Source organism: Mustela nivalis, assembly GCF_964662115.1.
Source record: "Mustela nivalis genome assembly, chromosome: 6".
In the NCBI taxonomy this organism is placed as follows: domain Eukaryota; kingdom Metazoa; phylum Chordata; class Mammalia; order Carnivora; family Mustelidae; genus Mustela; species Mustela nivalis.
This window is the reverse complement of record NC_139025.1, coordinates 65004301-65027788: the sequence shown is the minus strand read 5'-3', so window position 1 is coordinate 65027788 and position 23488 is coordinate 65004301. Positions and strand designations below refer to the sequence as shown.

Below are 23488 nucleotides of genomic sequence, written 5' to 3'. Positions count from 1 at the left end.
ATAGGAATACAGAATTTTATAAAGACGTCAGTTTTTTCTAATAATATCACAAATCTACTCAAACTTCCGTTTGTGGGAAGTGACCGAGTATACAATTTATAAAGATGAGCAAAAGGCTGTGAATAGGTAAGACACTTCTGAAGAGAGAGAACCAGGTAGGTGATTTACTCTGCCACAGAGTAGAACTTAAATGGTATGTAAAGGTATTGCATGCACCCTGCTTGGTTTTGGCTTGAGAATAGACAAATTAGTGGAACTGCATGAAAAGAGAGCCCAGAAACAGACTTACACATATATGGAAACCTGACTTATGACAAAGCTGGCATTGCAGATTATTGAAGGTAGGACAATTTATTATCCACTTGGAAAGAAAAGAAAATGGATTCTTACATGCTACACAGAATTAATTACAGATGGTTTAAGGACTTACATATGAAATGTAAAACTATAAAGGGTTTAGAAGACAATATAGGAGAATATCTCAATGACAATATATTAGGGAAGGCTTTCTTCAGTAAGAAAAAGGATAAACCATAAAGGAAAAAATTAATTTATTTGATTACATAAAAATAAAAACTTGTGTGGGTGCCTGGCTGGCTCAGTGAGTAGAGCATGTGACTCTTGATTTGGGGGTTGTAAATCTCTCTACCCTACATTGGGTATAGAGATTACTTTAAAACACACACACACACACACACACACGCACATGCACATTGAAAAATATAAAAATATATAAAACATATATTTAAAAAGTAAGCTTCTGTTTTTCTAAAGACACTATAATGAGTTCAGCAGAGGGGCACCAGGGTGGCTCAGTTGGTTAAGCAGCTGCCTTTGGCTCAGGTCATGATGCCGGGGGTCCTGGAATCGAACTGCGTATCGGGCTTCCTGCTCAGTAGAGAGCCTGCTTCTGCCTCTCCCTCTGCCTGCCACCCCGCCTACTTGTGCTTTCACTCTATCTCTGTCAAATACATAACTCAAATCTTTAAAAAAAAAAAAAAAGTTCAGCGGAGGGTTTTTCAAGATAAGGAACATTATTGCCTAGTGCATTTGATGAATATATTTGATACACAACTGGAAGATAGTTTAGGAACAAATTACTAGGAAATACTAGGAAATGAAGGACACACATAAATGCATCACAAAGATCTCCCTACCACCAATTTAGGGAGACAAAGGAAAAATAATCATATTGTATGCTATATTACTCAGCTGTTAATAACCTTTATGTGATTATCTAATAAAAATGGTGATATAATTATATTGAGAGGATGAGTGCATGAAAAGTGTGCCTGTGTTCATGAATAAGAACTATATCCTATAATATTTTATGAGATAACTGAAAACTTTGAAACTTTAAATAAGGTTCACAGATTAATGAATCATAATCAATTTACTGATTGTGGTAATTATACTATGGTTATGTAAGATGTTAACATTATGGAAAGCTAGATAAAGGGTATATGAGGATTCTGTACTGTTTCTGCAACTTTCTGTAAGCCTAAGATTAATTCAAAATAAGGAGTTAAAAAAACCAATTGAGAGTTGTTGGCTCTGGGAATTAAGAAATGGGAGAGGGTTGTAGGATATTGCTTTTCAGTAACCATTTTATAGTACAACTTGTCTATTTTTAAAAATATATTTTATTTGAATTAATTTAGGTGACATATACTATATTACTAGTTTCAGGGGTTGAATTTTAGTGATTCATCAGTTGCATATAACACCCAGTGCTTCCACTCACCTCCCCTCCAGCAATCCTCAGTTTGTTTCCTACAGTTAAGAGTCTCTTATGGTTTGCCTCCCTCTCTGTTTTCATCTTAGTTTATTTTTCCTTCCCTTTCCTATGTTCATCTGTTTTGTTTCTTAAATTTCACATATGAGTGAAATCAAATGGCATTTGTCTTTCTCTGACTGACTTATTTTGCTTATTGTAGTATACTGTAGCTCCATCCACATTGTTGCAAATGGCAAGATTTCCTTCTTTTCGATGGCTGAATAATGTTCCATTATATATGGGAATGTAGCTGCACAGATAGTTTGATAAAAGAAACTATATTTTACAGTAATCTAAACTACTTTATAGTTTATATACTTGTTAGTTGATTATATAAAGTGTATCTTTTTTAGATTTGGGCATAATCAGTCGATTGTTTTTCCCTTGAGATTAGTGTAACTTGTTTCAGATTACAAAGTAGAGTTTAAAATATTTTCTTTATTTTGGTAAAATACACATAACATAAAATTTACCATCTTAACCTTTTTAAATATATAGTTCAGTGGTATTAAATACATTAGTAACATTGTGCAACTATTACCACCATCCATCTCCATTGCTCTTTTTGTCTTGTAAAACTGAAACTTCATATTCTTCAAACAGTAACACACCTCTTTGTGCCCCTGGCAACAGCCATTCTCCTTTTTGTCTGTTTGATTTTCACTACTTTAAGTACTTCATCCGATGAGAATTATACAGTTTTTCTCTTTTTGTGTCACCTAGGATAATGTCCTCATAGTTCATCCATGTTGTAGCATATGTCAGAATTTCCTTCTTTTTAAAGACTGAATAATATTCCACTGTGTGTGTGTGTGTGTGTATGTGTATGTGTGTGTGTGAGAGAGAGAGAGAGAGAGAGAGAGAGAGAGACTTGGCTTTATCCATTCATCTGTCAGTGGACACTTGGGTTGCTTCCATATTGTGGAATGTGAATAATTATTGTGAATAATGCTGCCATGAACATGAGTGGACAAATACCTCTTTGAGACCCTGAGACCCTCCTTTCATCTATTTTGGGTATGTACCAAGAAGTGGAATTCTTGAATCATGTGGTAATTTATCTTTAATTTTTTGAGGAACCACCCTATTATTTTCCATAGCAGCTATACTATTTTAAATCCCTACGGATAGTGTATAAACTTCTTCAGATTTCTCCATATTCTCCAATACTTGTTACTTTCTGTTTTTGTTTGTGGGGTTTTTTTTTTTTTTGGTGGGGGGATGGTAATAGGTATGAGATGGTATCTTATTTTAATTTTGATACACATTTCCCCAATGATCAGTGATGTTGAACATTTTTCCATGTGCTTTTTGGCCATTTGTATATCTTTCTTGAAGAAATGTCTCTTCGCTTCCTTTGCTGGTTTTCAAATTAGGCTTTGTTTTTTATTGTCATTGTAGAGTTTTGAGATTTAATATGTTCTGGATATGAATTCCTTGTAAGATATATGATTTATAGATGTTTTCTCTCATTTTGTGCCTTGCTTTTTTACTTGTTGATATTGTCTTTGATGCACAACATTTAAATATTTTCATTAAGTCCAGGGATGCCTTGGTGGTTCAGTTGGTTAAATGTCTGCCTTTGGCTCGGGTCATGATCCCAGAGTGCTGGGATCAAGTGCTGCATCGGGCTCCTCCCTCTGTTTTCTGCTCTCCTGCTTGTGCTTTCTCTCTCTCTCTTCTTCTGACAAATAAATATATAAATAAAATCTTTAAATAAAAATTTTTCTTCATTAAGTCCAATTTGTCTATTACTTTTGTTGCCTGTGCTTTTGATGTCAGACCCAAGGAAACATTGCTAAATCCAATGATATGAGGCTTTTACTCTGTTGTTTTTTTTTTCTAAAAATCTTACAGTTTTAGCTCTCAGTTTAACTTAATTTTTATATGTGTAAGGGTCTAACTTCATTCTTTTGCATGTGGATATCCAGTTTTCTCAGCACCAATTGTTTTCTTTTTTTTTTTTTTTTTAAAGATTTATTTATTTGACAGAGAGAAATCACAAGTAGATTGTGAGAGAAATCACAAGTAGACGGAGAGGCAGGCAGAGAGAGAGAGAGGGAAGCAGGCTCCCTGCTGAGCAGAGAGCCCGATGTGGGACTCGATCCCAGGACCCTGAGATCATGACCTGAGCCGAAGGCAGCGGCTTAAACCACTGAGCCACCCAGGCGCCCTCAGCACCAATTGTTGAAAAGACTGTCCTTTCTGCCTTGAATGATCTTGGCTTCCCATAAAAAACCATTTGACTGTATATATGATGGTTTTATTTCTAGGCTCTCTGTTCTTTTTTATTTTTTTTTTTAAGATTTTATTTATTTATTTGACAGAGAGAGAGATCACAAGTAGGCAGAGAGTCAGGCAGAGAGAGAGGGGGAAGCAGGCTCCCCAATGCAGGGCTTGATCCCAGGACCCTTAGATCGTGACCTGAGCCAAAGGCAGCAGCTTAATCCACTGAGCCACCCAGATGCCCCTAGACTCTCTGTGCTTTTCCATTGATCTATTTTCGGTCTTTATGCCAATATCTCACTGATTTATTTAATGTAGCTTTGTAATAAATTTTGAAATCAGGAGGTATGAATGCTCCAGCTTTGTTCTTTTTTTTCTTGATTGATTTGCTTATTTGGGATCCCTTCAGATTCCATATGAATTTTTGGATGAAATTTTTTATTTCTGCAAAAAATGACATTGGAATTTTGGTAAGGTTGCATTGCATCAGCAGATTGCTTTGGACAATATTGACAATATTATGTCTTCCAGTCAATGAACATGATACGTGTTTCCTTTTATTTATGTCTTCTTTGATTTTTTCAGCAATGTTTTGAGATTTTCATGTACAAGTCTTTCATTCTTTGTGGTGACGGTAGTTCTGAAGTATTTAATTCTTTTTGATGCTGTTATAAATGGGAAAGTTTTCATAATTTTGTTTTCAGATTATTTATCGTTCGTGTCTAGAAATGCAATGGATTTTTATGTGTTAATTTTGTATCCTGATATTATGCTGAGTTCATTTATTAGCTCTAGTAGTTTTTTGTGGAATCTTAAGGGTTTTCTATATAAGATCATATCGTCTGTGAAAAGGGAGAACTTGACTTCTTCCTTTCCAATTTGGATGCTGTTTATTTCTTTTTCTTGTGTAATTGCTCTGGCTCTTCCAGTATTATGTTGCATAAAAGTGGCAGAAGTGGGCATCCTTGTCTTGTTCCTGATCTTAGAGGAAAAACTTTAAGTCTTTTACCGTTAAGTATGATGTTTGCTGTGGGTTTTTCATATACTGCTTTTATTATGTTGAGATACAAAGTAGAGTTTTTCTACTCTTGAATTTTTTATACTTTACAAATTCTTCAAGTAAGGAAAAAAGAAATAGGGATAACTTATTAGATGCCTGTGTGCATATTTGTGTACTTGTCTTGCAAATGCATACTACATAAACTTAAGAATGTAATTTATATATCTATATATGAATAAAATTGGTGGATAAAATTACTTATTGAGGATATTTTTTAGAGACACTTAAAAATTATACATGGATTGTTTCTTTTTTTCTTTTCTTTCCTTTATTTTTTAAAAAGATTTTATTTATTTGAGAGAGAGGGAGATAGAGAGAACATGAGTGATGAGGGGGAGGGACAGGGGAGAAACAGGCTTCCTGCTTAACAGGGAGCTTGACACGGGGCTTGATCCAGAACCCTGGGATCATGCCCCCTGCCAAAGGCAGATAGTTAACTGACTGAACTGCCCAAACACCCCAGCTGGGTTGTTTCTTAATAAAATTGTATTCCAGCTGTTTATAGATGTGCATCTATTGGAAGTATTGGTTGTATGCTTGGTATAATGTTTAAACTATTGCAGATTTAGGTGGAATCAGTTGAAAGTTAAAGAGCAGCAGTATGAGTAGCCATTTGTATTTTTAATTTGATACTTTTTTTGGTTAATTTGACACTTTTTGTTAAAAAAAAGTCATTACGTTTATATATTCTAAAAGAGAGGGTTTTTTTGTTTTTTAAATTTCAGGCAATCTAATGAGGCCTCTTTTGAATTATGGTATTGCTTGGTAAGTATATGTTACTTTTTTTATGCTACTTTTCAGAATAATGTTGATTAATATGTGTAAATTAGTTGCATTTTTGGTTTACTATTGCAGTATGTCTATGGGCTTCCTGGTTGAAGAGACTGCACCAGTTGTTTGGAGAGGCCTTATGGTAATGTCAGCTATTGAGAAATTATTAAGGCAGGTAAGAAAATTGCATTGAGTATCATTTTATTATTGGCACACGGTGGTTAATGCATTTGCTGATTGGAGAGTTGTTAAAATTTGTGGTCAGGTCTTTTTTCTCTTTTTCGTCGCCATCCTGCCACGTGCTGCGCGCTGTTAATTGACCATATCTTCTCACAAGACTTTCAGGATTAAGTGATTCCTGGCCAAGAAACAAAAGCATAATCGTCCCATTCCCCAGTAGATTCGGATAAAAACTGGTAATAAAATCAGGTACAACTCCAAGAGGAGGCACTGGAGGAGAACCAAGCTGGGTCTCTAAGACGTCCCACATCACACAATGACACACCTAATTGGCACCACGTATTTAATTAAGCTACTTGAGGATCATGTGTTCTATTCCATCACCCTGTAAACACCTTTCTGCCTGGCCAATAGATACCATTTATCAGCGAAAGATTTTTCTGTTACTATAGCTCTGCACTAGTGGGTTGGTTTGGTAATAAACGTGAGGCCTTTGAGCTGTAAAATAAATAAATAAATAAATAAAATTTGTGGTCAGGTTTGAGATGTTTTGCAGAAGAATCCAGCTGATGGGGGAAAAAAAAAAAAGAATCCAGCTGATAAACTGAATATATAATGACTTCTGTGGTGCAAAGACCAATTTCACTGGTCTGTGATTTAATCTTCCCTATTGCTTAGGAGTAGGGAAAATCCTAACATCTTATTTTACATTATTCTTTTGCCTTGTTGAGTCTGTTTTGAGACAAATCTATTTGATAAGTAATCTCTCTTCTTTAAATTTATGGTTAATCTCATCATGGCCAATGTTGGATTATAAGGGCAGTATAGAAGTTCTTGGATATAGAAAAATTTACGTAAATCATGCTCATTTTAAAATTGCTTAGGACCAAAATGAGGGGTGCCTGGGTGGCTCAGTGGGTTGAGCCGCTTCCTTCGGCTTGGGTCATGATCCCAGGGTCCTGGGATCGAGCCCCACATCGGGTTCTCTGCTCCGAGGAGTGTCTGCTTCCTCCTCTCTCTCTGCCTGCCTCTCTGCCTACTTGCGATCTGTCAAATAAATAAATAAAATCTTAAAAAAAAAAAAAAGACCAAAATGAAATTTTGTTTTATTTTGAGTATATCTGGCTCTATATTTATGTATATAATATCTGTCCAATCAGCTTAAATTTATCCTTAAGGAAGAGACCAGTTGATTGGATAATATAAAAATATCAGATGGGCTATATGTTATTTATAGAAATAATTTTAATTTTTTTCTGGTAGCTGTGAATTTACAGTTAATTATGTTTTGGTAAGTACCATAAGTAATTTGGAATTTCTCTACCATTTACAGCAATTACCCTGATATATTCAGATTTCACTTTGGGTCAGGCATCATGCCATAGGTTGATAATTTCAATCATAGATATTTCTATATTCATTTCTATTTGTAAGAGTTGATAGCTGAAATATATCTTGGACTCTGAAACTCTTCTTTTTTCATTGTCACATCTTGTCTTCCTTCTGCTTGAATTTTCATAAATGTGCTCTTTGATCTCTGGTCCCAGAATCCTCCCACTTACTAGTGCATTCAAGTCTCTCAGCTGCATTTCCTCCACTTTTATACTCAGATCCTAATTGGCTATTTCAGTTATATTCCCAACAATACCCCTTCTTTATCATTTCCTTTGTGACCTTGATCTTTATCCTTTATTTGTGTGAATTAGCCAGTCTTTCTCTCTTTTTTTAAAGGAAATTATAAAAAAGTCTTTATTTAGTTTATATTTAAAGTTAGAATCAATAGAAATTTAGAAACACTGAAAGGAAAATTCTGATTTTGTCATCAGAATATTTTCAGTGCTCATTTTTCCCCTCCTCTGTTAGTGTTTTAATTCTCAACAGGGAAATGATTCAGATTTTCTTCTAAGCCTTATGGATGGCCACAAGAAGATAGAAATACTTCTACTTTCCACAGTGATCAGAGACTTAGAGACCCTAGTCAGTGATAAGAGTCACACAGCTAAGTGTTTGTGCTCCCCTCTGAGGGATGCAGGATCCTGCCTTTAAGTGTCCTTTTTGAGTATTAAGTTCCATTTAAACCTCAGATTGCAACAGGTGGTGAAAACATCTCTACAAAGGAGCCCCTGAACGTGGAAGAGAGAGATCCGTGTGCACATACCCTTAGGAGAGGGACAGAGGAGGTGTCCCATGGGAAAAGTGAGAGTAAACCTGACAGTACAAGTTAATTAGGCTGCAAACAATTTTGCACCTAAAATTCAAACTTAGCAGTTTAGTAACTGCTTTTATAAATGAAGAAAACTTTTATTAGACTAGAAGTGGATGATCAAAAGTCTGAAAGAACCAGAATATATTGTTTTTTTCATTCTGTGAGGAATTGGGAAAGAGAAGAGGGGCAGGATTCCATTTCATATTCTCAGTCAATATCCCTCTATAACCCAGCCTCTTTTATCTACTGCTGATTACTGTCAGAGAGTGTAGAATAATTGTGTTAGTTGCTGGCAATATATACATTTTTGATTTCTGAATTCAGCTACACTCTCATCACTTTAGTCATCTGACATTATTCATGTTCTTCTCAACATTCATCAAATGCCAAGCTTAAAAATTATTTATGGAATTTGATAGTCTGGCTGAGGAGCTAGTGGAGATTTGGAGAATTGGCTCTCTGACACATAAATCATATAAAAGTCAGTTTACTTTGATAAGTGCTGAAAGTACATTTTTAGCAAACTTGCTATAAAATATCAAGATGGAAGATGGGGTGACAAAATGGCTCCTTTACTTATTTTATTAGAATGCTCTAGGTATTTCCTAAGACTTCTAAGATATTAGGTAAAATATTAGGATATTAGGACATTAGACTACATATTTATCTTGCAGTCTTTTGAAAAGTTACCATTATCATTTGCTCATCTTAATTGGAGCTGAAAACAATATTTTTGGACTACCCTGTGACCTGTACTAATCATGTCAACTGCTAATTAAGGAGTGTTTTGTTTTTGTTTTTTTGTTTTGCTTTAAAAGGTAGACCAGTTTTCGGAAGTTTAACAGCCCTTGTGAAAATTTACTATCTGGGTAGATGCTCTGTATAGCAGTTGATTGTGGAGGCTGCCTAATTCATTGGCTGATGAAAAAAATTTAATGTAATATATACATAAAAGAGTGTACAAATCATAAGTGTACAGATAGATGGATTATCCCTAAGTGAAAATACCTTTATATTTTTTCAGGACATAATAAATAGAATACTAGTGTTCAAGTTATGTCTCTTCCTAGTTGGTGTTTTTGGGGGAACAAGATAAATACTTGTGGTCAGTCTGCCATTTGAACTGAAAGTTCAGTATTTTCCCACCCCTGTCTCTTATATTTTATTGAGTTAGTTATATGTACTATGGGATGCAGAGATCTTACATGTATGGTTCAATTATTTTTGATAAATGTATATACCTGTATAACCACACTTCAATCAAGATAGAGAACATTTCCATCCCCTTACTACATTTCCTTGGGCTTCCTTCTGTTCAATCCCCCATTCATAAGCCATCACAGTTCTGATTTGTAGTATCATAAATGAGTTCTGTTTTGTTCTTATACTTCATATAAATGGAACCCTACAGACTGTATAGCCTTTTTTATCTGGTTTCTTTCTTTTAGCCTAATGCTTTTGAACATCATCCTCTTATTGCCTATATCAGTAGTTGAGTACTTTCTATTACTGAGTAATATTGAGTTATAATACTCAGTAATAAAAAGTTATAGTGCTCAATATTACTCAATACTCAATTGAGTAATACTCAATATTATTGAGTAATATTGAGTAATTACTGAGTAGTATTCCATCAAATGAATATAATCAAATATTGTTTGTTCTTCTGTTGATGGACATTTGGGTAGACTCCAGTTTTTGGCTAATATGAGTAATTCTGCTATAAATACTTATACACGGTTCATTTGAGTTTTAGTTGCTTCACATCTTGTCACTATTGCTGTGTCATTTTCTTCACTAGTGGGTATAAAATAGTATCTTCTTACTGTTGTATATTAGATATCACACTGTATCTTCCTTTATGAAGTGTCTATTCAAGTCTTTTGCTCATTTTTTTAATTGGCCCATTTTTCTTCTTGTACTTGAGTTGCAAGAGTTTTAATATATTCTTGCTGTGAGTCCATTGTCATTCCCAATATGTGTATTGGGAATATTTTTCCCAGTCTGTGGATTGCCTTTTCATTAACTGATGTTTTAAATTTTCATGAAATCTGATTTATCCAAAAAATTTTTTTCATGCTGAATGCTTTTTGTGTCCTCTCTAAGAAATCCTTGCCTATCTACCCCAAGGTTATGAAGATATTCTTATATATTTTTTCTCAAAGCTTTATAGCTTTGGCTTGCCCATCTAGATTTAAATTTTCTGTGGGATGTGAGATAAGGGTATATATTTATTCATAGTTTTGGTATAATAGCAAATACATTTGTTTTTTGTTCCTGGGTCCTGGTACAAAGCTCCTAAGACCCTTGGAATTTCCTGATGATAGGAGTAGCTTTTGTAACTCATGTGGGGCCCCTTTTTGAGCACACCTGAGTTCAGGCTAGTAAGATGAATTAGGGTGGGGTCCCTGGATAATCTCAGGATGGGGCTGATCACCAGAAAGATCAACTGTTTAGAGGGTTAGGACTTTTAGCCCCACCCACTGACCTCTGGGAAGGGGAAGGAGGGTGGAGTGCAGATTAAGCTCTGTGAAAACTCTTGATGAACTTCTGGGTTGGTGAGTGTATCTATATCCTGATGGGTTGTGCAAAACTAGCTTCCTTCTACGCTGAGGGCCTTTTTGGACCTCTCCCTTTGTATCTCTTCATCTGGCTATTTATCTATATCCTTTTAATAACCTTTATGATAAATTAATAAACATAAGTAAATGTTACTCTGAGTTCTGTGAGCCACTCTAGCAAATTAATCAAACCTGAAGGCAGAGTTCATGATTTATAGCTAGTCAGTCCAGAAGCATGCATAGGTAACAACCTGAACTTGTGATTGGTATCTGAAGTGGTAGTAGTCTAGTCAGACTGAGCCCTTAATCAGACCTGTGGGATCTTATGCTGTATCCAGATAATATCGGAATCAAACTAATTGTTTGGAGTAGGAAAACACATAGTAGTTTATCTAGCTGTTCTAGCACCATTTGTTTTAAGATTTCATTTTCCCCATTGAATTGACTTGATACCTTAGATGAAAATCAGTGGAGTATATGTGTATGGGTTTATCTCTGGGTAATACTGTATTGTATTCCATCTGTCTTATTTAAGCCTTACAGCAAAACCATACTATCTGATATTTGTAGCTGTGTAGAAAGCTCAAAGTCAGAAGGTGTGGGTCTTCCAACTTTTTTTTTTTTTAAGATTAAAAGAACCTTCACTAGTTTCTTTTCCATTTCTGTATAAATTTTAGATTCAGCTTGTCAGTTCGTACAGAAAAGCATGTTGGTATTTTCACTACGTTGCTATTGAATGTATAGTGGAATAGTATTGAATGTATAGATCAGTGTTTTGTGAATCAAGATCCTGACAACATTGAGGTTTCTAATCCATGAGCATGGTATGTTTTTATATTTATTTAGATTTTCTTTGATTTCTTGGAGTAATATATAGTTTTTAGTATATTGGTCTTAGAGTTTTGTTAGATTTATTCGGAATATTTTATGTTCTGAGATGGTTTTAGAATTGTATTTTGTATTTAATTTCAAATTTTTGCTGTTAGGACAGAGTATCACTTAAGTAGTATAGTAAATTTCTTAGGTATTTTATATGCACATTTAATAACTTTCTTAGGTAGTTTATATGCACGTGATTTAGTAACTTTCTTAGGTATTTTATATGCACATGATTATGTTGTCTGTAAGTAAAACAGCTTCACCACTTCGTTTCCTATCTATTTCTTTCATTTCATTTCATTTTCTTATTGTATTGCCTAGTAGAAAAGATGAGAGGTGATATCCTTGTCTTCATCTGGATTTGTAGGGTACAGTAACGGTAAGTATTTCATCTTAAAGAATGATAGTGGTAGGTTTTCACTGGTGACCTCTGACCTCCCTGTTTCTTTGTTTGCTAAGAGTTCTTATTATGGATGGGCATTGAATTTTTTTCAAATGCTTTTTCCTTCCCATTTATTGAAATGATGATATGGTTTTTCTCTTTCATTTTATGGATTTGGTGATTTACATTGATTTTCTGTGTTAGGCCAACCTTGCATTCCTGGGATAGATTTTCCTTGGTCATAATATTTTAATTATTATAAGTAATATTGTAATTACTTCTAAAATATTGCTAGATTAAATTTGCTAATGTCTTATTAAGTTTTATGTCATATTTGTGAGGATATTAATAGTTTAATGTTAATTAATATTGATAGTTTTTTTTAAATAAAGATTTTATTTATTTATTTGATAGAGAGAGATCACAAGTAGGCAGAGAGGCAGGCAGAGAGAGAGGAGGAAGCAGGCTCCCTGCTGAGCAGAGGGCCTGACGTGGGGCTCAATCCCAAGACCCTGGGATCATGACCCGAGTTGAAGACAGAGGCCTTAACTCACTGAGCCACTGAGGCGCCCCTGGGATTTTCTATATAGAGTATCATGTCATCTGCAAAAATGGAAAGATTATTTTTTCCTTACCAATCTGGATGCCTTTTATTTTTTTCCTCTTGTCTGATTGCTGCGGCCAGGACTTCCAGCACTGTGTTGAGTGAATGTGGTGAGAATTGACATTCTTATCTTGTCCCTGATCTTACAGGAAAAGCTCTCAGTTTTTCCCCATTGAGTATAATGATAGTTGTGGGTTTTTTCATATATGGCCTTTATAATGTTAGCTATGTTCCTTCCATACCTGCTTTGTTTTGAGGGTTTTTATCGTGAATGGATGTGTACTTTGTCAATGATTTTTACTATACCTATTGAAATGATCATATGATTTTGATATTTTCTGTTGATGGGATAAATCATGTTGATTGATTTGCAGATACTGAACCATGCATCATGGGAATAAATCTTACTTGATTGTAGTGTACTTCTTATAAAATTAATTATCTTACAACAGTATAGTTTGCTTCACCACCTCCCATCCTTTGTGTATTGTTGAGATATATTTTATTTTACCTATTTTTTATTTTGAGAGAGAGAGTGGGGAAGGAGGGACAAAGGGAGAGGGAGAGAGAGAATCTCAAGCAGGCTTCACACTCAATGCAGAGCCTGACGTGGGGCTTTTTATCTCGTGATCTGAGTCAGACACTTAACCACCTGAGCCACTCGGGTGTCCCTGTTGTGATGTATTTTAAATATATGTACATTATAGGGACACCTGGGTGGCTCAATCCTTTAGTGGTGCCTTCAGCTCAGGTCATGATCCCAAGGTCCTGGGATCGAGCCCTGCCTTCTGCTCCCCATTCATCATCCCCCTTCTTCTTCTGCCCCTCCCTGCTCATTCTCTCACTCTCTGTCCCAAATAATAAATAAATAAATAACCTTTTAAAAAAATAAATATATGTATATAACAAATCTCACAATATGGTGTTAACTGGTTTATTTAAATAGTGATTCTTTAAAGAAACTAAGAAAACAGTCTATTGTAATTACACATAATTTGCTATATGTGTGCTTTTCATTTCTTTAGATTTGAGTTTCATCTATCACTTTTCTTTATCCTGAAGAATTTTGTTTAGTGTCTTGTTGTGTGGGTCTGCTGGTGAAGAATTTTCTCAACATTCATTTTATTTTATCTTTTTTACTTTCACTGCATATAGAATTGTGTGTTGGTATTTTTTTCTTCAATTCTTTAAAGGTGCTGTTCCATTGTCATCTGTCTTTCATCATTTCCAATGAGAAATCTGCCATCATTTTTATAATTTTTCCTTGTGATTAATATATTTTTTTCTCTGTATACCACTTAAACGTTGATATTCTCCAGAAATATGCCCATAGCTCAGGAACTAAGGGCATGGACTCTGGAGCCACATTTGCTTGGTTCCAATCTCAGTTGCACATCTGATTGTTATATGTTCCTTGGGCAAAACCTGAGCTATAGTTTCCTTATGTATAAAATGGGGCTTATAGCAGTTAAGTAGTTGTGAAGATTCAATGATTTAATATGTAATATGATAAAAAGCATATTAAGTAACTCTAAGTGTGCCCTGTTTCTATTGTATTTTATTATTTGTAATACAAATTAGACTGTTTTTGTATGATTTAACATTAATCAGGGTGCATCTTCTTAGAGATGGCTTCTTAGAATTGCTTTATTCCCGGCTTTGTCAGATTCTTTCCCAGAGGTTTTGTGTTTCTCCAGTAACCTGGGGCACTTTCAACCTGAGGCAACTTTAAATTGACTTCTCTGTTGGAGGTTTTGAGACCAGTCTGGTGGTATAAATTCAGATCTGAAAGCTGCATGCTTAACAACTTGCAATTTATCTTCTTATGGAGGTATTTTTCTGCTTTATAGCAGTGCCCAAATTGAGAGATGAACATTTCCTTGAAATTTATTTCTAAATTGTGGTTTTATATTTCATCTGTCTTTAGTTTAAGAGAGAGTAGTCCTTTGGGGCCCCAGCTGTATATAGGATTCTTGTATTAGATTCCTCCTCATCGTAGGTGTTTTTTTCCTCTTTCAGTGCTTCATAAAATAATGATTCATCATATATAGTCAGTGTGGTATTAGATTTGTTGATGTTAGGTATCATCTTTATTGTCACCATCATCATCATCCTCCCTGAGACACCTCTTCTATTTTCATAGCTTCAACTATATTAATTACAGCAAGAGAAAAGTAATGGGTTGAGGACTTCTGTTTGATTGACATTCCTAGTTTAGAGTAGGTGATTTTGTGGGAGAAAAAGAAAATAATAAAGAGGAAAAGAAGTACTTCAAGAAGTAGGAAAACAAGGATACTAATGTCATGAAAATTAAGTGTTTAGAGCAGTGGCTCTTCAACATACCTAAATATTAGAATCATTTGGGATTTTTTAAAAAGATTTTATTTATTTATTTGAGAGAGCGTGTACATAGAGGGAGAGGGAAAAGCGGACTCCCCACTGAGCAGAGAGCCCAATGTGGGTCTTGATCCCAGGACCCTGAGATCATGACCCAAGCTGAAGGTAGACACTTAACCGACTGAGCTAGCCAGGTGCCCTTACTTCTACCTGAATCATGTAGGAACCTCAAACATTTCAGTTTTCAGGTCACACTCTAGACTGGTTAAATCATGAATTCTTGGTATGTAACCCAGGCATCAGCATTTTTGGAGTTCTCCAACTGATACCATTGTGTAGACAAGTTTGGGAGCCAGTGGTTTTCTAAGTTTTAAGAATAAAAGGTTATTGAGAATGAGGCTTGAAAACAGGCAAGGAGATAATAGATGTTAGGTGGTTACTTGTAATCCTTTAGTAGAACAGTGAATGAAAAAAGTCATAGGGTTTTAAGAATGGATACATACAGCAAGACCATGGATGTAGAGGTATAGTCTGCTTGTTAGATAAAATTGGCCGTGCTGTGGGCTTTGAGGTGTGGAAAAGGAAAGGAAAATAGGATGAAGGCCTAAGGAGGCCCTTTTCATTTGCTTTCCATTTGAAAGCGCATTTCATTTGCTTACAAAAGAGGCAGCCATATCTGTTCCAAGGCGTAGGATACAATGAACAGGGACTGAATACGTAGAATGTGAGAGGATTACTGGGAAGGTCTTATTAGGAAAGAGTCAAAGGGAATAGGATTAAAAATTTATGTAAATGAATTAGTTTTGGAAAATAAGTCTAGTTCCATGTTTGGTGAGTAGAATGGAAAGAAGAGTAGATGAGGGAGCCCATTGTACCTGGTACTAAAAAGACAAGAATTACATTTTCTTTACATCTTCTCAGTGGAAGGAAAAAGATAGTTTACTCAATAGAGCAAATTTGATCCATAAATTTCAGTATTCATAAAAATTATATGGGGAGCAAGTTGAAAATTCAGTTGAATTTTCAGTTGAAATCCAGGGGAGGAACCAAGAGTTTGCATTTTTAATAGACGATCCCAGTTGGCTTAACTAATGCTGGTGGTTCTAAAAGGTCAGGCCTAGGCATTCAACTGTCCAGAGGTGTAGTGCTTTTTAACTGCTTTTAAAATTAAAAAAGAGAGAGAGAGAGAGATGAAGAGATTAATGATAGGATCCCTATGTCGTCATAAAGCCCCACTGGATGCTAAATATGGTGAATTTTTAGTTTTGCTAAGTTTTTGTAATGTCTTTAGCAACTCTCTGAAATCTGAAAACTGACATGCAAACTTGTTGGATTCAGGATCAGCATGGCGGAAAGTCTAAAGGGGGAAGTAATTTAGAGCATTAATGAGGGAAATACTGAAATCTAGGCTTGATTTCCAGTCAAACAGTAGTGAGGAGGAATTAGGAGTATGGGTAAAATTGGAGGGATTAAATAATAGAAAATCACCTGTGATAGGAAGAAGTGCTTCAGTAGCTAGGGAAGGAACTGGTGAAAAAAGTGACAGATAAATTGATTTTATTCTGAGAAGGGACATTAGAAAAGTTAGGCTTTTCTTTTTCTTTCTCTTTTTTTTTCTTTCTTTTTTTAAAAAATTCAGATGGAATTGGAAAATGAGGTATTATTGAGGAAACTCAGGTTTCTATTCAAGTGAGAAAAATGTCAAGTATCAAGGTATCTCATGGTGGAGCAGTAATAGGGTTGCCAGCAGTTAATTTGAATATCAGATACACAATGGATAATTTTTGGTACAGGTATGTCACAAATATTGGTTGGGACATACACTAAAATGTTTGATATTCAAACTTAACTGAATGGGGGGTCCTCTACTTTATTTGCTAAATCTGGCAACGCTAAGTGGAGGTGATGTTTTATAAGACACACAGGAAGGTGTATAAGAGTCAGGTTGGGAGAAGGTAGGCATGGTGGGGTTTTGAGTGTCAAAATATGAAGTAATGTCAAGGGAACGTTAGTGGAGAGTGGCAGGTGTGAGTAAATGAAAGAGGTATGCATTAAAATGGGAGATGGGGCAAGAATTATATTAGGATGGGGGAACCTTACTGGGATCATTCTTTGTAATTTGGTGAAGGAAGATATTTGGTCAACTTCTTTTACTGACATCTGGAGCTTCTTCTGGAGGGTAACATTTTTCTGCATACAGAATTGACAGTATAGGGAATCTCATGGTTTCAACTTGCCAATGTCTAGTAATTTATAGGCATAATTTCACTCCATCTCCTTTGTGCTTCACTTGGTAAAAGGAAGGAAAGAGATCGAGGAATGAATATGATATATGTTCATAATGTTTTTGGTGTTGCATTGTGAAAAAGCATGTCAGTTTATAAAAATAGCAGTTAAATTTTATGATCAATTAAGATAATTAGGCAGATAAATGTTAGAATGTCATTTTGAGCACTGGATTTATCAGTGTGTCTTCTTTTTTATTCTCCTGAGTTTTGAAACAATTTCCTTTTATTTTCTATTTTGATTTTAAATAATTAAAGACAGAGACATCTAGTACATTTCATTCAATGAATATCTAATGTTTTAAATTCTTTTGTTGCTTGTTAAGATTACTGAGTAGTATTTTTTCTCCTAAATTGTGCTCAACATACATATCATTAGTTTTAACTCAAATGACTAAGTCTAGTTTTAGAATCTTTGAGTTTAAAAATGTGGGATATTGGGAAAAAATAATTTTAGGTATTAGAAAGAGCACTACGGAAAGAAAAACTTCAAAGGCTAGTCTGGTGTCAGCTCCTGCTGTGGTCACAGTGTAAACCCTGGAGACCAGGGATTTGGCAGCAGTTTCAGTGCTTTTAGTTCAATCTCCAGTATCCCCAAATGCGATGCAGATGCCAGTTTTCTTCTCTAGGGTTCTGATAATGGCATATAATGAGTTGGTTGTTTCCTAGCAACTGAAGAAGCAGTTTTACTTTAGCTGATCCTGCGGTAGGAATGAGACATTTTCCCTTGATAGTTGGTATTAGTGATTTCCCTGACAATGGAATTTCACTTCTGAATAAGGAATGTTCTCAGCCTTTGGTTTCCTAAAGAATTTTGCTTTTGAGTGTGGGCTAAGCTCTGCTTAATCCTGTGTAAAGTGAAAAAAAAAAAAAAAAAAAAAAAATTGAGCTCCCTAAGCACCTCTCATGGGAAGAGCCAAAGGAGTTTGATACATCATTTTTCAAATGGTAAGTGATTGTACAAAGAGCTATAATAGGTCTATTTTTCCCAGTGTTAAAGGTAATCAACAACCATTTTTTTTTTTCTGTATTTGATGTTTGAGGTAATAGAGATTTATTAAGTATTGGCTGGCATGTTGTCGAAAAGATATATATGAAATTATATTACCAGTACCATTTCAAATACAAGGGAATATAACACAATCCTATTTTCTAATCTGTAACCCACTTGATTTCAAACAGTATTGAATACAAAAATGTTATGGTAATTATTATCATTATAGTTTACTTTAAAGTAAACCATTGAACAGTTCAGTGTTTAAATATTAGTAGTTGTAAAGCAGTAGTTGTAAGGTACCTCCAACTGAATACTATTAGCAGTACTACTAAATCCAGAGGTCTTCTGATTCTTAAGTTAAATGGAGGCATGAGAAAATTATTATCAACGACCTTCTTTTAGTCATTCATAGTTTAAACAGTTTCTAAAGAAATACCCGTTTTTCTCCTTTGACATAACTAATAAATTACCTTTCTCTTCCAGATTTATATGTATATTAGGTTTCAGAGGTTCCCAAATGCTTAGGCAAAGAGATAAAATATTAAATGATGTTCTTAAGATAATTAAGTTAACCATATCTAAATATACCAAAAAAATTTGTTGCCTTGCATGAAAAGGTTTATAGACTACGCACTAACTGTATAGATAAAGTTACTGATTGTCTTCATTGTCAGTTTTGGGCATCTGGCCTTACTCATTCCTCTCTATGATTCTTGCATCATTGGATACTTAGCAGGTCTCATATTTAAAAATATTTAATAAATAAAAATACTTTACTAGGTCTCCATGAAGCATTAAGAAATAAAGAACACTAATTAGTTAATTTTTTCCTTAAAACCCTTTTAAACAAACACAAAACATTTAAGTTAGTGCTCTTAGATTTCTTTGGAACTTAAATCTGAGGCTAAAGAGTCAAGTATGTTAAGCCTCTCTCCTTTCCCTTTAAAACTATAGATTAGTGAAGAAGGAAGTAGATATATAACTAAAGCCCAATTCTTTGAAATATTTTTCTGAGGCAGTATTATCTAGTAAATAGCTCAGTTTGATTAATCTGGTTTGATTGTGCATTCATTCATTCGTTCATTCAACAATTTATTGAGCTGGCATCATATAATTATTGCTGTACTTTTAAAATGTCATTGGGCTTTTCATCATCTGCAACAGGAGACATTTAGCAGTTACTATAGAGGCATTGGTTAGATGCTGAGGACATATGGATGTATAAATAAAGCTTTTAGTTACAGACCTAGTGTTAATTTATAGTCATAAGCAGGATATTTAGGTATATTAGAAATTTTGATGATTCTCAGATACTTTTTAACAGTGTTTTATTTCAGGCAGTTAAAGTTGGAACTTTGAGATCAAGTGTAAGTATTATCTAGTGTTGACCATTCTTGGTGGTGGTATTGTTATAGGATACCAGATTTCATGGATTCATTTGGGTTCTATGCCATAGAAGAAAACATATGGTCTTAGCATTGAAAGAGAACATGTTCTGAGGAATTAGGCACAGCTTATGAATATTAATTGCTGGTTATTTCCTCTTATTAAAATGCTCTTCTTTTTCCAGTAATCAGAGGTGACATTCATGAGTACCTCCCAACTCACTGTGATGCCTGAGTACTTAACACATGCAGTTTTCAATATTGTAATGTTCTTTTTTCACATGTTGTATTGTACATATCTATTGTACATACGTAAGAGGGAAAGCTAGTATAGTTTTTCAGATTGGTATCTTTTGTCCCCAGCCCTCTACCCAAGTCATTTTTTGCTGGGGTTTTCAAGAGTTAGTGTAGGTCTGGTCAGTGTCATTACTAATTTACTCTTCTATTCTGGTTCCTATTAGAACAGGTATAAAGCACTTTTCACCTGATAAAACTACTTAGTGACCTGAAGGTTTAAGTGGGTAATTTTATAAAACAACAACAACAACAAAAAATAGAACGATAGAAATAAAGCAAGGAAAGCATTTAAAAAAAGAGTTACTGTTCTTCAGTGTCAACCACTGATATTCTCCTTTCTTACTCTGTGTAGTTTTGGTTTGGAGTAATTTGTAAGGCTGGGAGGGCCTTGACTTTTAGAGCTTCTTTTCTAACCTGACACCCAGGGAAAGCCTCCTGGTGCAGCCCTCTCATTATATATAGCTGAACCAAACTACCTTCTGCTCTGTGTGAGTGATTGGCCTCATTGGATCAGCCCTAGTCCTGGTACCTTTGGAAGATGAAGGTACTTTTCTTTTCTTGGCCATGAATTCCTTGAATTTCTTACTTAGGTTTTAGGCCTTTCTGTTACATCTTGTTCTTCCCTGGGTGCAGGAACTAGCAAGTCACTTCCTCTTCTCCCATTTGGTGTATCATTAGCTCTTTTTTCATACCAGTCCTCTTCTTTGGCGAGGTTAGGCTTCTTTACCTATCTAGTTACATGTCCTTCTTACCCAGAACTTTTAAATATGATATTGGGTTTCTCATCTATGATCTTTCCCTTTCTTCCCAGTTCAAAGCTTTTGTTTACTTTGGATGGATCTTTTGATCTGAGTGAAAAACAAGTTCTCAGCTCATTTATAGGCTAACCCATACTCTAAGAATGATTGAAGCCATGGGCTTAGATTACCGGTTTTACTTCTCTGTCACTGGCTCAAGTGCTTCCTAAGGAGGGGTGTGTGGGACCTTGCCCTGATTTTATCCCTTCATATCAATTTTCATTCTTAGCGGTGAACATAAAGAAACAGAAATCTTACTTTCAGGGCATAGAATGGGAAGAGGGACACAACTTAATTATCGGATCAAAATGAGTTTTAACAACAGATTTCATTTATGATTGTTCTGGCATCTCAATAAATGAGTTAGGACAATTAGGAAACCAGAGCATCTGGTGCCTGACTCTGAAAGGAGAGTAGGAAAGGAAGTAAAAAGAAAGAGAAAGGATAAGCAGGTACCAAGAAAGCAAAGTCAGCATTGTGATTTAAACTTGGCCAATGTTTCATTGATGAAGCAAAGGTGCTTAAGTATTGATTTGTGTGACAACACAGAGAAACTTCCCATTTCCTTCTTTCTGGCCCAGGAGAAGTATTTACCAGAGGACAGTCTAGAGGTCCTGGGATAGTTCATATAAGTGTGAGCTCTAACTAGAGCTCTAACACAAGTACAAAGAATGCTGACTTGTTTATAACAGAACTGATAAAATGGACTGTCTCGTTTAATTCAACGCAGCAGTCAAAATTAGTGCAAAAGGAAGCACTAATAGAAAAATGTGCCAAGTCAGTGAAATACATCGATCAAAGGGGAATAGAAGGATGGCAGACACAATTCATTAGCAAACGCTGGTAAGGCTAAAATAATTTGCCTTAGAAAATGAATAAATTAAAAGGCCGGTTCCCAAACCCTTATAATATCCTATTTCTACCTTGAACACTTTAGAATCCTAACTTTTTCACTCTTTTGTCTTATTGATACAGATCTTAAAGATTTAATCTACATTGATTAGAGGGAGGGCCTTGATTTCTGTAGTCATGATCAGGGAGCATTAATAAAAGATCACATAATGGAATGCCTAGGTGGCTCAGTGGGTTAAAGCCTCTGCCTTTGGCTCAGGTAATGATCCCAGGGTCCTGGGATCGAGCCCTACATCAGACTCTCTGCTCCCCCCTCCTCTCTCTGCCTCCCTCTCTGCCTACCTGTGATCTCTGTCTGTCAAATAAATAAATAAAATCTTTAAAAAAAAAAAGGTCATGTAAGCTTACTTATTGGGCCCTTAAGAATCTTAGACCTGTGGTCCCTGTCAGTTGATCAGGGGTTGCCCCATCTCAGGTGCAGATGGGGAGTCTTAGTTGGGGTAGATTTCATATTTAACTCTAACCCCATCTAAGGGGTTAGAGTTAAATATTAGAAGCCTGCCAAAGCTATTCAAATTCCAACAAGGTTTGGATCCCAAGCAGGTTATGAGAGAGTTGTGGATACTTTTGAGGATTTCATAGGATTATGACCCTTTATTATTACTTAGGCAGATACTATATTTAATTGATTTTAAGATACATGTATTTCTAATTTTCATATCTCTGAATTGGATTATGTTCTATAATCAGCAACATCTTGGCATTATATCAGTTTAATTATTAACTTTTTCTCTTTGTTAGTATATAAAATAATGGGTGGTGTATTTTATAATCTGTGGTATTTTCTATTTGATGAGACGCATTAATTATTTTGTTGTGATTACTTTAATGCATTTGAATTGTATTCTCGCCTTTTCCACAATCACTGCAGAGTGATTCCATGTCATTCATTTTGGTCCGGTGGCTCTCTTTTGGGAGGGAGGGTGTTTGTTTGTTTGTTTGTTTGTTTGTTTTAATCAGGGACTCAATCCCCAAACCCTGGGATCATGACCTGAGCTGGAGGCAGATGCTTAACCGACTTAGCCACCCAGGCGCCCAGTTGTTGAAGGACTGTATTAAGCTGCTGATGGCAATTTTGGCAACCTGTTCATTCTCTTTCATTCCTCTATCACTAGCTTAATTTTCCTTCTCATTACTTACTCAGAGACTGCCAGAGTATTCTTCCCAGTATGTAACTCAAATGATGTCAGTCATTTCAAAGACTATCAGTATCTCCCTATTTACTTATTAAAGCGACCTACCCTCTAACTTTATTCATTCTTTCAACGGTTAGATTTTAGACAGATTGTGATTAAAGAAGACACAGAACCTGTCACTGTAGATTCTTTTCTTTCCTGTGAACCTTCACGTACTGAATTTTTAAAAAATTGTCAATGCTATGTATCTTTCATAGTTTGAAAATAATGCAGTACTAATTTATATTCGTAGATGGTTGTATGTAATACTTGTTTTATAAAATATTGGTTCATTTTATGCTGATAAAAGGAAATGACTTGTGATCAATTAAAATGTTTTCAAAACTTTCTTTTTTGTGTTTACGCTAAACCTATGCATATATTTATAAGTACAAGTATGTTAGAACTAATTAGTTTATCTTGATAGAGTCTTAAATTTGGTATATTAGTTTTTTGAATGTAGACAACATGAGATTAAATAGGTTGAATTAATGTATTAACCTTAGATAATTCCATACTACTAAAAATAGCTACCTGTTGTCAGGTATTTATTAGGTGTAAATACTATTGATTTGTATTATCTCATTTAATCCACACAATTCTGTATAATAAATACTATTGTTATTTTGCCCAAATGAAGAAACTGAGGCATTAAGA

General features: G+C 35.0%; 1 protein-coding gene across 10 annotated transcripts in view; it reads left to right on the top strand.

The window, feature by feature from the left end:
- Positions 1 to 23488, top strand: part of NUBPL (NUBP iron-sulfur cluster assembly factor, mitochondrial) — a 205750-nt gene that overhangs the window by 74446 nt on the left and 107816 nt on the right. For 7 of the 10 annotated variants that reach the window (XR_014313608.1, XR_014313609.1, XM_082737924.1 and 4 more), the window contains 2 exons: positions 5789 to 5828; positions 5919 to 6009. Coding sequence is in view for 8 of the 10 variants with exons in the window: in XM_082737924.1 (XP_082594050.1) it covers positions 5789 to 5828; positions 5919 to 6009 (131 nt within the window). In the remaining 2 variants the exon portion in view is untranslated. The remainder of the gene's footprint in view (positions 1 to 5788; positions 5829 to 5918; positions 6010 to 23488) is intronic. The other 3 variants (XM_082737927.1, XM_082737930.1, XM_082737928.1) reach the window with 1 other exon arrangement.